Below are 18,353 nucleotides of genomic sequence, written 5' to 3'. Positions count from 1 at the left end.
GTTAATGAATCGATCGAACCAATTAAATTGATTTGGTTCAATTTAATTTCTGTACACTATTTAATTCATTTTAAAAATTTCAATTTATTTAGTTTGCTCCCTATTTAGTTTGATTTCGAATTGAATCAACCTTTGCACACACCTCTACAAATAATTTTTATTGGAATTCAATTTAACGTAAATATTTAATTTGACTCTTAAATTTTCATTACATGTCTAATTTGATCCATAAAAATTTTGAATAAATTGAGCAATTAACTTTAAGTTTATGATCAATTTACTTGAAATTTAGTAAAAAAATTCAAAAAATAAAAGTAAAAAATAATTTAATTCCACTGTCGACCATGGGGAAAAAAAAGAACAAAGAAAATAAAAAAGGACTGAAAAGAAAAAGAGAACAAAATGACAAACTTGACTAATTCTAAACATATAATATAAACTATTAAGACACGTACGGATGTAGAGAGAGCATCGACAGAGATTTTCTTCCACATAACCGCGTTGGAAGTTTACAGGCAAATTTCATTTTCTGTTCTCCCTTGCTCTTCTTCTCAGCTAACACGATATTTTGTTTCTTGATCCAATTTCAAGAATTCTCTTATCTATATATATATAAGAGAAGATCAAGCAAGCTAGATCAAACTATATAAGAATATACTAATTGTTATGCTTTGTGATTGATAGATTATCATACACATAATAGATTGGAAGAGAAAGAGTAATTGATTAAAATGGAGGATTTGCCACCTGGGTTTCGGTTTTACCCAACAGAAGAAGAGCTCATATCTTTCTATCTCCATAACAAGCTTGAAGGAAGAAGGGAGGACTTGAACCGGATCATGGACCGGATCATACCAGTTCTTGATATATATGAGCATAATCCATGTGAACTCCCACGTAAAAAACACTTCTTCCTCTTTCTTGCTTTTCTTTATTTATTTTTTAATTTTTTTTATAATTTCATCTAAAGAAAATTTTATGAATTGTAACAGAGGTTGAAGATAACAGAGGTTGAGGATGCTGATGTTTGAAGAAGCAAGCCGTTATTAGTAACGGCTAGTATTAGCCAACGACACCGTTTCATTATAAAAGAAAGAAAGAAATTAAAAGAAGAAAAATGGTGTCGCACAGCTAATAAACGCAAGTGTCAAAACACATGCAGTACACTTTCTCCTTGCTGATAACAAAAACAGTTGAGGAGTTGCAAATCTGTTACAGAGAATGTAGAGAGAGAAAGATGAGTTGTAACAGATTTTAAGAGCTAAATTTTATGTGTCATTGGTGTCCGTAAAGGAGTATAAATAATTGTATAGAGCATCTTGTGTTAAGTTAGTTTTTGGTGAATTCTTCTCTATTCAGTATTGTAATCTTGCTCTGTTTTTAGTTCTTCTCTTGTAACTGTCGTTCTCTTCATCCTCTTATTGAATAAAATGTATTCAGTCAAGTTTCTTTATGGTATCAGAGCAAAGCTGCGCAGGTTTATTCAGTTTCTTTTTTGATTTGCTGTTTTTTTTTTCCTGCAACTATTACTAATTGATTCGGAAGTTTTCCTCTCTTTCTTTCAATCGATTGCTGTTTTCCTTGATCTCCTTGATCAGGTGTTAGTTCTTCTATCTCATTCTTAAATCTTTGATTCTATCATTCTTACTTTCTTTCTTTAATTTTGTTAAAATGGCTATAAATCAAAATGACTGTTTGACGAATCCTTCTAATCCTTTCTATCTGCATCCAAATGAAACACCTGCTTTAGTTCTTGTTTCAGTTCCATTGAATGATTACAACTATCATTCTTGGGCCAGAGCAATGAAAATAGCGCTAGCCTCCAAAAATAAGTTAGGTTTTGTTACTGGAGCGATACCTGCACCAGTTGATCAGAATAGTGAATTGTATAATATCTGGAGCAGATGCAATACAATGGTGATTTCTTGGATCCAGAAGGCTGTGTCTCCAAACATTGCACAGAGTATCTTGTGGATAGACAATGCCTCAGAAGTATGGAGAGATTTACAAATCAGATTTTCTCAAGGGAATAATTACAGAATAGCTGATTTGTTAGATGAAATTGCAAGTCTTAAGCAAGGAGATTCCACTGTGAATGATTTTTACACACAGCTTAAGATCCTATGGGATGAGCTGTTGGTTCTTAGACCAATACCTGCTTGTACGTGTGTTAATGCATGTAACTGTGGAGCAGTTACACAATACAGAAGAAACTTTGAGCATGAACAAGTCATAAGATTCTTAAGAGGCTTAAATGAGAGATTTGAGTCTGTTAAATCTAATGTGTTAATGATGGATCCTCTTCCTGATTTAACTAAAGTTTTCTTGATGGCAATACAGCAAGAAAGGCAGATTAATCACAGTTCACAATCTGAGTCAAAGATTATGCTCAACAAGTCTTATAGACCAAATTTTGGTGCTAAAAGCTTTCCACAGCAGACATCCAGAGGACAAAGGTTTCCTGCACAAATAAATAAAACAAGAAAATGCACTTTCTGCAATGGAACTAATCATACTATAGACAGTTGCTATAAGAAAATTGGCTATCCTCCAGGATTAAAGCCGAGAAACAACTACAATTCAGGCAGACCAAATGTGATTGCAAATGCAGCAGTCAATGCAGTTTATGGAGATCAACAGAATCCTTCTTATTATCAAAATGCAAGTGAATTTTATGATCCTAACTCTAATGTGTTTCCTATTCAAGCTGTGGAGAATAAATTCACAAACTGTACAAGCAGTGCAACTCAACAGCAACCATCTGAAGCAACTATTTCTTTTACACTGGATCAATATAACAAGATTATGACACTCATTAATCAAGATTCAGCAGATGGCACAGCACATACAATCAATAGAGAGCATGCAGTCAATAGCATCATGGCAACCAATGATCAGCAATCAGCAATTTCCATATCTAATCAAACACAGAAAACAGGTATATTAAAATCTGTATCTAATTCTGTGTGGATTTTGGACAGTGGAGCTACAGATCATATATGCAAGTCTCTTGATATGTTTACAACCTTCAAAAGAATTTCACCAATAAGAGTAAAGCTGCCAAATGGAGAATATCTATTAGCTCATTTTTCTGGCACTGTTGTTTTTTCAGAAGTATTTTTCCTTAAAGATGTGCTGTATATACCCGGATTTGCTTTCAATCTTGTCTCAGTTACAAGCCTTATTGCTCAACTACATTGTTCACTCTTTCTCTATAATGATCTATGCTTAATCCAGGAATTCAAGACCTGGAAGATGATTGGTATAGCTAAAGTGTTCCATGGACTCTACAAGTTGCTGCAAAATGAAGATCCTAAGAAGTTTACTGGTGTTAGACAAAATAAAGCAGTACTGGCTGCTACTACATTGTTTAGTACTCAGTGTAGTAATAATAGTTTGTGGCATTTTAGATTTGGTCATGTTCCTAAGACCAGATTATCCATTTTATGTACCAAACATCCAGAAATTCATATGAATAAGACTGATTTACCTTGTGATATCTGCCATATGGCAAAGCAGAAGAAAGTTTCTTTTCCTGTTAGTGTAACTATGTCTCAATCTCCTTTTGATTTGTTACACATGGATATCTGGGGTCCAGTTGGCACTGTTTCTTGGACAGGGCATAGATATTTCTTGACTATAGTTGATGATCATACCAGATTCTTGTGGGTCTACCTGTTAAAGGAGAAGAGTGAAGTTAGGCCTTTAGTCAAACAATTTGTTAAGATGGTAGCAACACAGTTTGACAAAAGAGTTAAAAGCATCAGATCTGATAACGGTGCAGAATTCTTGATGAAAGATTACTATGCAGCAGAGGGTATATTACATCAAACTACTTGTCCAGAAACCCCAGAGCAAAATGCAGTTGTAGAACGAAAGCATCAGCATATACTAAATGTCACAAGAAGTCTTCTATTTCAAGCTAATTTGCCAAAGATTTTTTGGAATTTTGCTGTACTGCATGCCACTTATCTCATTAATAGAATTCCAACTCCACTATTGCAGGAATGCTCTCCGTATGAAAAGCTTTATCATAGCCTGCCAGATCTTTCAACCTTAAAGGTTTTTGGGAGCTTGTGTTATGCCAATACTTTACAGGCTGGGAGAACTAAGTTGGAACCAAGAGCTCAAAAATGTGTGTTTTTAGGCTACAAAGAGGGTACCAAAGGGTATTTAATGCTGAATTTGCATACTAGAGGATTACTGGTTTCAAGGAATGTCATATTCTATGAAACTATTTTTCCTTATTCAGAAAAACAGTTTCAACCATTATTGCCTCAAGTTAATGACACATATGCAGATGCAGACTGTGTTCCCATGTTACCTGCAGCAGATGCAGTCACTGCAGCTGATGTAGTTGATGCTTCTATGCAAGATAATGGCTCAAGAAGATCCACAAGGACAAGGAGAGCTCCTCAATACCTGCAGGATTACCATTGTAATCTGACCTATCATAATCAAACTATGCCTATTGCTTCTACGCAGCATTCTATTTCCCAAGTGCTTACATATTCTCAGTTGTCTCCTTCCTATAAACATTTTATTTTAAATGTTTCTTGTCTTCAAGAACCAAAAACCTATGCACAAGATGTTAAACATCTTATATGGAGGGAAGCTATGGATAAGGAGCTTGAAGCTTTGGCTTTAAATAATACCTGGATTGTGGTTCCTCTTCCACCAAATAGGGTGCCTATTGGTTGTAAATGGGTGTATAAAACAAAATTGAAGTTAGATGGTTCTGTAGAGACACTACAAAAAAAACTTCAAATTGCGACCGATTTTTGCGACCGACAAAAGTCGGTCGCAATATGGATACCAATTTGCGACTGATTGGTAAACAGTCGCAGATTTTAGCGCGGAAAACTCGCGCGGGATTACCTTTCAGTTTGCGACTGAATTACTGCGCATTTGCGACCGATTTTGCGACCGATTTGCGACCAACTTTGTTTCTGTCGCAAAAATGGGCGCGTCAAAAAAAGGACACAATCTGAGACCGAAATGAGATAAAATTGCGACCGATTTTTTGCGACCGCATATTTCAGTCGCAGATCGGTCGCAATTTTGGCGCATATTAAAACGACGTCGGACAATTAAAATTTGCGACCGATTTAAATGACATTTGCGACCGATGAGTCGGTCGCAAATATTAGGGCTTTAAACGCGCCCTCTTCTTTTCCTTTTTTCTTCTTTCTCTCTTCTCCTTCTCCTCTCCTCTCTTCTCCTCCGTCCGCAGCGCGCCTCCAGCCCTCCTGAGAACGCTCCAGCCACTGTGACGCCGCCACCGACGCTCCAGTCACTCCTCTACGGCGTTCGCCACCGTTTGGACAGCATTTGAGGTAAGCCGGTGACCATTTTATTTTTTTCCAATTTTTTTTTTTTTTTTTGCGATTTTTGTGTTTTTTTCAATTTATTATTATCGTTACTGTTATTACTGTTAATATTATTAATATTGTTAATATTGTTAATGTTGTTACTGTTATTATTTTTTTCGAAATTTTTTTTTTGCGATTTTTGTGTTTTTTTTCAATTTATTATTATTGTTACTGTTATTATTGTTAATATTATTAATATTGTTAATATTGTTAATGTTGTTACTGTTATTATTTTTCAATTTATTATTATTGTTAATATTATTATTTCGATTTATTATTATTGTTTCGATTTATTATTATTGTTACTGTGACTGTTTATTATAATTAATAACATTAATCAAATAATGGATTTATAATAATAAGATTAACTAATAAAATATAATATAATTTCATTTCATTAAGATTAATTGCATTATCATTAAATCTTTATATATGTCCTGTAATTATAAAAAAAATTAATAAGGATTTGAATTGAATATATGAGAATTTCAAAATGAAAAAAAATAAATAATTATGTCAGTTGAATTAAAATAATTTAATTACAATAATAAATATTTCAATTTATTTGGCAGAAAAATGATCATATTTAAGTAATGATCATATAATATCATCTTTTGTTATTTAATGAAAACATATAAGTAAATTATTTAAATTAAAAAATACAAATTTAAATCGGCATTCATTTAAATTTATTAAAAATATATATATAATTATATCAATAATTATACATGAATAATTTATCTATGAAATTAGAATAAACCATCAATAATAGAGGGATGGAGTTGGTAAAAAATCATACGTACAAAGATTCCAAATAACATTAAAAAAGAATTCTTTAAAATATTTAAATAAAATTAATTAATTATAGAAATATAAAATTATAGTAATAAACAAACAACAAAAGATTCCCAAACGTAATTGGTTACCTGGATGAGGAAAGTATTGATTTTTGGGGGATTCTATTAGCATATTTACATCAATATGATAAATATTTTTTATTATTAATTTTTAATAATTCTTAAATTATGAAATAATGTGGCACCAACTCTTATTTAATAATTATGTCACTTTCAGAAATTATTTCGCAAGTCTAACCATCTTACGTCAAATATAAGATAAAAATACGTTGAACACAACAAATATATATATAATTTATTTGTCATTCTCAATAATAAACTTACTTGTCATTGTTGTTACAGTTGCATTGACAAAAGTGGTGTTTTGTTAATTTATTTTTTAATAATTTCCACCGTTTCTAATGGATAACGACAACTTGTTTGAAAATGCTTTCATTATATTTCAATTAAAATATTTTATAAAATAATTTTAACATTATAAGTTAAATAAAAAAAGAAAAAGTTAAACGGCTAGTTAACAAGAAAAGATAGAGGTGGGCTCATTGGGGCCCAATTTAATAAGGCGATGGTTTAAAGGGCCCAAAGAATTATGGGCTTTTATAAATACGCGTTGTTTAGTTATAGTAATTATCAACATGTACTTGCTCCACTACTGCCTAAGTTAAAATTAAAAAGAAACCCTCACTAGAATTGAATTTTGCGTTTTAGGTTAATTGAAATTGAATTTGAATCAGGGTTGTGATAATTGTAATGAGTGCTGCAGTTTTTTATCCTAACGTGCAACTTTGTTGTGATAATTGTTGTTTGAGCAAGTCCTGTTAATGATGAGTTTGGATTGGAGGCCTAGTAGTGGCCATTTTGCCTTTGGAGAATGTTGATATGTTATAGAAGTGTTTATTGAAGTGTCTTTCTATTTGAGATTTCATAGTGTTGTGCCGAAATGCTGCCGAATTTTTTTCAATAAATTCAATATGTAGAATAGTACACTTACCTTTATATATATATATATATATATATATATATATATATATATATATATATATAACCTTTGTATTGAATAAATGAACTTAGTTATTTTACATTTATCTATAGTTCCCCCTTATTATAGAAATAACCTTAGTTAGTTATAAGTGTAACTTGAACATTACATTAGTGGCATGTTTTAAGGCTAGATCAGACTAATGCAATTACATATAATTTACCCTTGATAAACACATTGTTAATTAGGTAACAAAAATGCAAAATAATCGAGATTGGATGTACTGGAGGTTCGAGGTCAATGGGATATTAAGACAAGAGTTCCTGCACGGATTGGAGGCGTTTATACAGTTTGCAGTTGGTAATCCCAGTTTTATGGATGGGAATAAGTTGAGGTGTCCATGTAATCACAAGAAGTGTCGAAATCGAGCCTTCTTAGACATCGATACAGTGAAACTTCATTTGTGCAAAAATGGGTTCGTGGAAAATTATTACGAATGGATACATCATGGTGAAGCTCGAGTTGCCAGTGGGTCAGGCCACTCCATTCCGGTAAGTTTAGAAGTTCAGCCTTATCAATTTCTGTATGGTAATCAATGCAATGATATGGTAATCGATGCGAGTAGAGTACAATTTGATTGGGATAATATGGAGGAATCGCCAAATGTAGCAGCACAACAATTGTTTGACATGCTAAGTGCAGCTAACATTGAACTGTGGCCTGGATGCAAGAATCATTCAGTTCTGTCTGTTGTTGCACGATTACTACACATGAAAGCAGAGCACCATTTTTCAGAAAGGTGTTACGATGATTTTGTTCAGTTAGCAAAAGAAATGTTGCCTGAAGGCCATTCAATGGTTGATAATTTTTATCAGACAAAAAAATTAGTTCGGGGATTGGGACTACCGGTAGAAAAGATTGATTGCTGCCGTAATAATTGTATGATATTCTGGGGTGTTGACTCGGAATTCAGAGAATGCAAGTTTTGTAATCTTCCAAGATATCAACGGCGCGGTCAAGGGACTGGTAGAGTACAAAGGGAGAAGGCTTTCAAGAAGATGTATTATTTCCCTCTTGTTCCTCGCCTTCAAAGGTTATATGCATCAAAGGCGACAGCTGAACACATGACATGGCATGCTTTGCATGAATATGAGGATGGTATAATGACTCATCCGTCAGACTCTGAAGCGTGGAAACATTTTGATAACATTCATCCTCTGTTTGCTGCTGAAATAAGAAACGTGAGATTGGGGCTTTGTACTGATGGGTTTCAGCCATTTGGCCAATCAGGACAACAATATTCATCATGGCCTATCATTGTCACACCATATAATCTACCACCGACAATGTGTATGAAAGATGAATATATGTTTTTGTGTGTTATTGTTCCTGGGCCTACTAATCCAAAACATAAAATTGATGTGTTTCTGCAGCCTTTGATGGCCGAACTTAATTATTTATGGGAATATGGGGTTCAAACATTCGATATTTCGACCAATCAGAATTTCATAATGCGAGCTGCTTTGCTTTGGACCATCATTGATTTTCCAGCATTTGGAATGTTATCTGGGTGGAGTACCGCTGGCAAATTGGCTTGTCCTCATTGCATGGAAAACACTAATGCATTTACACTAAAGAATGGAGGTAAACAATGTTGGTTTGATTGTCATCGCAAATTCTTACCAGAATCTCACCTTTGGAGGAGAAATCGACAATGCTTTAGAAAGAACATCATTTATTTGAACTTATACTTACATATTGGCATTGTACAATCACAGACACCTGCAGAAAATTAAAAAGAATGTGCGCAATAAGGCAAAGGTCGAGGGATCCATTTGCAATGCATATTTGGTTGAAGAAGCTTCCACATTCTGTTCGCACTACTTTGACCAACATGTTTTCACCAAGCATCGGAGAGTGCCACGTAACGATGACGGAGGAGATCGCGTTCAATCTGAGTTTGAAGGAAATCTAAAAATTTTCACCTACCCTGGGCGTACGATTGGTAAATCAAAAAAAAGACGATTGACTGATGCAGAGATACAAGCGGCTCAAACCTATATTTTATTGAATTGCGACGAGATCACACCATATGTACAGTAAGTATAAATAATGTAAACATTCTAGACTTGATGTTGGCCGTTGTTAAAGTATACTTATGCTAATATGGTTCGTTCATAAATAGGGAATATATCAATCTTCTGCGGCTTCAAAATCTCAATTTGACTGATACTGCAGTTGATGCAAAGCTGGACACGGAATTTGCAGAATGGTTCAAATATTATGTAAGTTACTTTCAATGTACACAACACGGAATGTACATTTATTAAATTTGACTCATGTCATTACTATTTCCCATAGGCTCGAAGCTCGGGAAGCGATATTCGTAACAGATTTATTACGGATCTGGCAAAGGGGCCATTACCGGTTGCTAATGCCTACTCTGGCTACTTTGTAAACGGTTACAAGTTTCACACTGAGGGTTATGGGAGAAGCAGAAAGACAATGAACAGCGGTGTGTGCATAAAGGGATCAAACTACAGTGACGTGTCAAACGATTTTTATGGGAAATTGGTTGAGGTTTTGGAGTTAGAATATCCAAGCCTACCAATGAAGTGCACAATCTTATTCAAATGTGAATGGTTTGATCCTACGCCAAACATTGGCACGAAGGTTCATCCTAAGTATAATCTGGTTGATATTAATCAAAGAAGAAGATATACAAAGTATGAACCGTTTGTTTTGGCAATGCAAGCTGCACAAGTGTACTATGTCCCATATCCATCGTTTAAACGAGATAGATGCGATTGGATGGCAGTGTGTAAAATCAAGGCTAGATCAGTTGTTCATGCACTTGAAACGAAACAGTCTTCTTCACTCGCAGTATCGGAGGCATTTCAAGAAGTTAGGGTTGAAACGCAACCGATGCAAGTTGTTGAAGATTTAACAGATAGGTTGGATGATGAAAGCCGATCTTATGTTGAAATAGGAGCATCAGATGATGAAGAGGAAGAAGATCAAATCATCATGGGTACCTCAGAAGACGAATATGAAGAAGAGGAAGCTGATGAAGAGGAGGAGGAAGCAGATGATATTGAAGACACTTAAAACTTAGAGCAATTTTACTGTTAGAAATTGATAAATGTATATGCAATTAATATTATTAATGAAGAATTTCAATGGTATTCACTTTGTTTACTCGTATTTACCACATGTTCTACAATTCATATAATTGTATAAATTCATTTTATCTAGGTTCTGATATCTGCAGTACAGATGGCTAGAGGCAGAGCGTTTGATTCTGACGCGTCCGGCAGTGGTTCGCGTGGAGGTCGTGTACCTGGACGCAGTGCCCGTGGACGAGTAGGGTCGATCCCTCGTCCTTCGTCAGGTACGTCTGGGGCTTCGTCATCTGCTCAGCGACCGGTACTGCCGCCATCACATCCTTCTTCAGGTACGTCTGGGGCTTCATCCTCTGCTCAGCGACCGGTACTGCAGCCATCACATCCTTCTTCAGGTACGTCTGGGGCTTCATCCTCTGCTCAGCGTCCAGTACTGCCGCCATCACAGCCTTCTGCTCCTTCCTCTTCTGCTCCTTCCTCTTCTACCCCCATTTCTGGACCATTACAGACTCCAGCAGCTGCACAGTCACCCACTGTGCAAGGTAATCATAAATGTCATAACTGTCATTTTAATTACATATTAATTATCTAGAAATGTATAACATTTGTCATTTATTTTGCAGCTTCATCAGATCCACGTATCACCCTCAGTTTGGTAGCGGGACAGTAAGTACTTATTCAGATTTTCTGTAGGCATATTTTGTAATTATATTTTGTACTTGTTCATCTCTGTGATGCTTTCGTGTAATTATATTTCACTTCTGTTTTTTTTTTCAGCATATATCCATCTTCTCGAGCAGCGAGGCAAATTTTGAAGATAATCAAGCTACAGCTGCATAAAGAAGGATACACATGGGATGCCGTACCACAAGAGGCGAGAGACTTTTATTGGGAGGAGTTCCAGGTACTCTTTGGTTTAAGTTATATCATCATTCAATGTTTACAATTCAAGATAAATCCTTAGTGTTTAAACGCTATATTTCATTTTTTTGCAGAAACATTTCATATGGGACGAGGCCATTACAGCTATGTTGAAAGTAGCCTGGGAGAAGATATGCGCCGATCGATACGCTGACTTCACGTATAGGATGAGAAAAAGCGGTAAGAAGCAGCAGTGCGTGTCTCAGGAGATATGGGAGAGCTGGCAAAAGGCTTGGGAGGATCCTGCATTCAAGAGAAAGCGGGAGATATTTGCACAAAACAGGCGCAGTGAGACTGGCGGTGATGGAGCAGGACCTTCGCGACACACAGGCGGATCTATATCTGCTATAGAGACAGCTCGATTATTAGTAAGTGACCTAGTCCATTTACAATACACTGATGTTTAATGAAAGTACATCATATATATTAATATATCATGAATAAAAATTTATTACAGGCTAAAGAATTAGGTCGTGAGCCCACACCGATGGAGGTGTTTACATACACTCACACGAAGGACCACGATCGTAATACCTTTGTCGACAGACGTGCGCTGAGCGTCAATGTAAGTAACAATGAATAATATTTACATTTACCCTCTAATCATTGCGAAGATGTACAAAGTTCAATATAATAAAGCTTGCAATTGCATTGATTAATTAATTTTTTATTTTCAGGAGAACTATACTACAGCTCGGGAGCGTATTGTTACTTCTCAGACCGATGAATCCGAAGCTGAGTCAAGAATTGACGAGGTAGCGCTTTATCTCGAGGCTGTAGGGGGCGAGAAGAAGAGGAAGGTATACGGCATCGGGTCTCAGGCATCACAGTTTTACACTGGCTCAGCAGCTCACGCTTCTACAGCCAGCGCAGCACCGCAGCCGGAGCACACTGGCTCGCACTATGATGATGATATACGGGCTCAGCTTGCTGATCAGCAGAGACAGATTGCAGAGCTTAGAGCGCATGTGCTGCGGCTGTCCGGTGAGGACCGTGCTGGTACTTCTTCCTCTGATCCTGCGCCTGCTACAGACCGACATGTTTCGACGTCTCAGCAGCAGCCACTATCGGCTCCTGATCCCGATGCTGCAGGCGATACCTTGCTCACCCCTCCTGGCGCTACATCACATCCAGCAGGTACTCCTCCCGGCGGTCCGACATCGGATCCTGCAGATGAGCAGCAGCATATATAGATTTGATTTCCGACCTTTTATTTTTTCATTTGTATTTTCATTTTTTAATTTGTTCAGAACAATAAAAATTACATTTTTATACTGTTCTTGAATTGCGTGTGTGTATATATGCATTTATGTCAACTTTCACAGGTGTAGAAAAATTTTGGTTTCAAAATAATATTTAATTTTTTTTATTTCCTTTTTCATTTTTGCGACCGATTTGCGACCGATTTGATACCAAAAAAAAATTTTTTGAATTTATAATTTGAGACCGATTTGCGACCGATTTTAAAAAATTGCGACCGATATTCTGCGACCAAAGTTGCGACTGAATTTCCAATTAAACCACGACCAAAATTTGCGACCGCTTTTTCAATTTTGCGACCGACTTATCGGTCTCTAATTTGCGACCGATTTTCTCATCGGTCGCAATTAACATTTGCGACCAGTGATTTTGCGACCGACGTTTGTCGGTCGCAAATCGGTCTCAAAGTATACATAGCGACCGATTTTTGCCATTTTGCGACCGATTTGTCGGTCGCAAAATGGCGTTTTTTTTGTGGTGAGAGGCACAAGGCAAGACTTGTTGCCAAGGGTTACACACAGGTTGAGGGCTAGGACTTCTTTGATACGTTTTCTCCTGTAGCTAAAGTTACAACTATTAGACTTCTCTTAGCTTTAGCTACAATGAAAGAGTGGTTTTTGGAGCAGCTTGATGTAAACAATGCTTTTCTTCATGGTGATTTGCATGAAGAAATTTATATGGAGGCTCCTTTGGGGTTGCAGGTTCCTGTTGGTTCAGTGTGTAAGTTGCAGAAGAGTTTATATGGCTTGAAACAAGCTAGTAGACAATGGTTTCACAAGTTAATAGATTTCCTTGTTGCTATTGGCTATCAACAATCACAATCAGATCACTCTCTATTCACTAAATCAAAGGGGGAAAAATTTACTGCCTTATTGATTTATGTAGATGATATTGTTCTAGCAGGAAATGATTCTTCAGAAATTACCTCAGTCAAAGCTTCTCTGGATGCCAAATTCAAGATAAAAGATCTTGGTAAGCTACGGTACTTTCTGGGTTTGGAAATTGCTAGGTCAAAGGCAGGTTTACATATATGTCAGAGAAAGTATGCACTAGAGCTCCTGACTGAGTATGGAGTTTTGGGTGCTAAGCCTTCCTCCTCTCCTATGGATTATAATGTCAAACTGTCCAAAGATGATGGTGACTTGTTGAGTGATGTAACTGGTTACAGAAAACTAGTGGGGCAACTCTTATATCTCACTACCACAAGGCCAGATATCACTTATGCTGTCAATACCTTGAGCCAATTTCTATCTGCACCAAGAACATCTCATTATCAAGCTTTGCTCAAGGTTCTCAGATATGTTAAATCTAGTCCTGGTAATGGCTTATTCTATAAAGCTAGTTCAGCACCCAAGCTCACTGCCTTCAGTGACTCTGATTGGGCTGGTTGCCCTGATACAAGGCGATCCATAACAGGTTATGGAATTTACCTGGGAGATTCCTTGATCAGCTGGCGATCGAAGAAGCAAGTGACTGTGTCCAGATCCTCTTCAGAAGCAGAGTATCGAGCTCTTGCTGTTACAACCTGTGAGCTTCAATGGTTGAGCTATATATTGTCAGATCTTGGTCATGATTTATCTGCACCCATCAGTATCTTTTGTGATAATCAATCTGCAATTTATCTCACAGCTAACCCTGCCTTTCATGAGCGATCGAAGCATATAGAGATAGATTGCCATTTTATTCGAGAAAAAGTTAATTCTGGCCTTGTTCATCTTATGCCTATTTCTACAGAGCTGCAGCTTGCTGACTTGTATACCAAATCCCTTTCTCCTTCTCGCTTTAAGTTTCTCATGTCCAAACTGGGCATGTCTGATATCCATGGCCCAGCTTGCGGGGGGGTAACAGAGGTTGAAGATAACAGAGGTTGAGGATGCTGATGTTTGAAGAAGAAAGCCGTTATTAGTAACGGCTAGTATTAGCCAACGACACCGTTTCATTATAAAAGAAAGAAAGAAATTAAAAGAAGAAAAACGGTGTCGCACAGCTAATAAACGCAAGTGTCAAAACACATGCAGTACACTTTCTCCTTGCTGATAACAAAAACAGTTGAGGAGTTGCAAATCTGTTACAGAGAATGTAGAGAGAGAAAGATGAGTTGTAACAAATTTTAAGAGCTAAATTTTATGTGTCATTGGTGTCCGTAAAGGAGTATAAATAATTGTATAGAGCATCTTGTGTTAAGTTAGTTTTTGGTGAATTCTTCTCTATTCAGTATTGTAATCTTATTCAGTATTGAATCAGGGATATTAATTATGAGTTTGAAGTCCAGAAAAAATATTAACAAAAAAATTAAAAAAAAAAAGAAAATTTCTTGGTATATTGTTTTTAGAATAGAAAATATAATCCATTTTATTATTTGATTGATTCACATAAAATGACTGTTAGGAATCAGACTCTGATACCAGTTTTTGGGCATCAGCTCTGATACCACTTGTTAGGAATCAGACTCTGATACCAGTTGTTAGGCATCAGCTCTGATACCAGTTTTTGGGCATTAGCTCTGATACCACTCGTTGGGCCCTTTCAACCAATTAAGAGAAAATTAACGCAGCAGAAAAGTAAACTTGTGACACACAGAAATTTACGTGGTTCACCCTCAACTGTTTAGGGCTACATCCACGGGACAAACTCCGAATCATTCTTCCACTATTAAAAATAGTAGGTACACAAAGAGAGCAATACAAAAATAGTGGCACACAAAGTGTTTCCCAAAAACACCCCATAATAATTTTCTCACTATTTTTCTCTCCCCTAGTTTTATGAAACCCATCCTAAAACTATAACACTCTCTCTTGCTACATTTTCTCTTTCTTTCTGGTGTGTGTTTCAACTGAGGAAAATCCTCTCCTATAAATAGGAGAGGAAAAGTGAGAGCCGTGTGTGAGTTACACACGGCTCTTCATTTAGGTTGGTTGCCAACCTTCTGCCAACCTTCTGCTTTTTCAAACAGCACATTTTTTTTTCTTTTCATTTGTGTGTGGGTCCCACTTGAGTGGGCACCACCACAACAAATAGATGTCATTTTCACAATTGGTGAAAAGATCAAAAATCAATAAAAACACAGTGATCGGAACGGCCGCCAATTTTGAACTGGAAATCGAGCAAATGGATGGAAAAACTACCTTCCTATATGGAGATTTAGAAGAAGAAATATACATGGAGCAACCAGAGGGTTTCGTAGAAAAAGAGGAAAAGAGGATTGTGTTTGCAAACTGAAGAAGAGCCTGTACGGCTTGAAGCAGGCACTTAGATAGTGGTACAAGAAGTTTGAGTCTGTTATGGGGGAGCAAGGCTACAGAAAGACTACTTCAGATCACTGTGTTTTTTATGAAGAAATTCTCTATTGATGACTACCTTATTTTTGCTCTATGTGGTTGATTGTTGGTCAGAAATCTAGTAAGTCTTTGCGTGAGAGACTTGGGACCAGCAAAGCAGATTCTTGGCATGAAGATCGAAGAGCCAAGAAATTATGGTTGTCACATGAGAAGTACATTGAGAAAGTACTTCAAAGGTTCAGAATGGAGAATGCTAAAGCGGTTAGTTGTCCTCTTACTAATCACTTTAAATTGAGTTCTAAACAGTACCCTTCTACCGATCGAGAGAAGGAAGAAATGGAAAAGATTCCATATGCTTCAGCAGTTGGAAGCTTGATGTATGCCATGATTTGTACACGGCCAGATATTACTCACTCAGTTGGAGTAGTGAGTCGGTTGCTTTTAAATTCTGGAAAGGAATATTGGACTGCAGTGAAATGGATTTTCAAGATATCCAATCACATTTGCAGGGGAGTCGTGTCGTGGCAGTCAAGATTACTGAAGCGTGCAAAGAGTTGTTGTGTAACAATAGGACCAAGACCGGAAAAAGATCTGCAGGTGGTGCCTTGTGTCGAAAGTCTTCCCGACAAAAGGAGGTCGGGCGGCGTGTCCTGCAAAGTTGTAGCGGCGGTACAAGATGGTGGGCAGATCTAATAGATTATAGCTGCAGGGGAGATGATAGTAAAGTCTCCACTTGAGTGTGCAGGGGGAGATTTGTTGTGGTGGTGCCCACTCAAGTGGGACCCACACACAAATGAAAAGAAAAAAAAATGTGCTGTTTGAAAAAGCAGAAGATTGGCAGAAGGTTGGCAACCAACCTAAATGAAGAGCCGTGTGTAACTCACACACGGCTCTCACTTTTCCTCTCCTATTTATAGGAGAGGATTTTCCTCAGTTGAAACACACACCAGAAAGAAAGAGAAAATGTAGCAAGAGAGAGTGTTATAGTTTTAGGATGGGTTTCCTAAAACTAGGGGAGAGAAAAATAGTGAGAAAATTATTATGGGGTGTTTTTGGGAAACACTTTGTGTGCCACTATTTTTGTATTGCTCTCTTTGTGTACCTACTATTTTTAATAGTGGAAGAATGATTCGGAGTTTGTCCCGTGGATGTAGCCCTAAACAGTTGAGGGTGAACCACGTAAATTTCTGTGTGTCACAAGTTTACTTTTCCGTTGCATTAATTTTCTCTTAATTGGTTGAAGGGGCCCAACGAGTGGTATCAGAGCTGATGCCCAAAAACTGATATCAGAGCTGATGCCTAACAATGACTTGTATATAAGAATGATTTTTTAAATTATGTAATTTATTTAAATACATAAAAAATGAATTTAAAATGAAACTTTTGGGTTTTCATTCCCATTTCATTTTAAAGCAAATTATACATGGTTTGAGAAATATAATTAACAAAGTTTGAATCAGAAACCTCCTATACTGCGAGTTAAACATTGAGCTAATGGCTAATGCTTTATGATCTTGAATAGTTAGTGATAAATTTGGGACTCTTAATTACAAAATTTCTCTGTTGTATTTGCAGTTAAGGCATGAATTCAGTTTGTGCCGAGTGTACAAGAAATCGAAAAGCTTACGAGCATTTGATCGCCGGCCACTGGGGGTGGAGATGCTGAGAGATCAAACAGGAGCTGCTGCTCATGGTGATGAAGCAACAACATCTTGTCAAAACCTTAAAATGGAAAAGATGGAGATAGCAAACTCACCTGATGAGAGTTCATCCTCACAAGGGACAAATAATAATATTCCAGATCAAATTGGGGAAAGAAGTAACATTATGCCAATGGTTACTGATACTCAACCATTTTGGGATTGGGATCCATTGGATTGGAATTATTTGGAGGAGACAATTAACTAATTAATTTTCACTTGGAAATAGTGCATGTATTGTAACTTTGAAAGAGGTGTATGTGCAAAAATGCTCCTAATTCATAACATATGTAATTTATATGTAATTCTATTGTTTTTTATGTGTATCTTCGTGATTATCATTTGTTGAAAGTAGATGTAGATTTAATATAATGTTTTTTCTTTCGAAATTAAATTTAATGTAATGTTAATGAAGAATAATAATATGTGACTGAGATATTATTTTGAGTAACTCATGCCTATACTAATTGTATATATCCAACCAATATGATAGAAATATACAAATTAAAAAAAGATATGCATTTGTACCAACTTCATATAGAAGCATAAGTTCGATTTTCAGAAAGATCACTTACTAGAATGACTTAAAACTTTTATGCTTTAAACATAAACAAGGGCTTACACCTCTTAGTTTTACTAAAAAGAAAAAATAGATTTAAAAATATTTTTAAGCCACATTAATTTTTCTCTATTTTAGATGTTGTTTACGCTTCATATTTTATGCTTTTAAAGATGAAGAAAATACAGTTGATGAAAAATATATTTGATTAAAATTCATTAATTTTTTTTCTTAAAGTTTTCTTAAGAACCGTTTTTACGATAAAAATACATTTTGATTGATAGATTTTTTTTTTTTTAATACTT

At 36.2% G+C, this 18,353-nt stretch overlaps 1 protein-coding gene and 1 long non-coding RNA gene across 2 annotated transcripts; both read left to right on the top strand.

Moving 5' to 3' along the window:
• Positions 1-508: 508 nt before the first annotated feature.
• LOC149498146 (uncharacterized) lies at positions 509-1,453 on the top strand. Its single transcript, XR_016319469.1, has 2 exons — positions 509-897; positions 993-1,453. It is a non-coding gene; the product is annotated as an uncharacterized LOC149498146 (long non-coding RNA).
• Positions 1,454-1,671: 218 nt separating this feature from the next.
• LOC119369613 (retrovirus-related Pol polyprotein from transposon RE1) lies at positions 1,672-17,697 on the top strand. The gene is made up of 3 exons (XM_089718377.1): positions 1,672-4,699; positions 13,073-14,352; positions 17,365-17,697. Exons 1-3 carry the CDS (start codon positions 1,672-1,674, stop codon positions 17,695-17,697), a joined length of 4,641 nt encoding a protein of 1,546 aa, XP_089574503.1.
• Positions 17,698-18,353: the final 656 nt, after the last annotated feature.

The sequence above is a fragment of the Jatropha curcas genome, chromosome 2, assembly GCF_041381405.1.
Source record: "Jatropha curcas cultivar XTBG-Jc1 chromosome 2, XTBG_Jcur_1.0, whole genome shotgun sequence".
Lineage (NCBI taxonomy): Eukaryota > Viridiplantae > Streptophyta > Magnoliopsida > Malpighiales > Euphorbiaceae > Jatropha > Jatropha curcas.
Note: the sequence above shows the minus strand (reverse complement) of the source record. Positions and strands in the feature narration are given on the sequence as shown.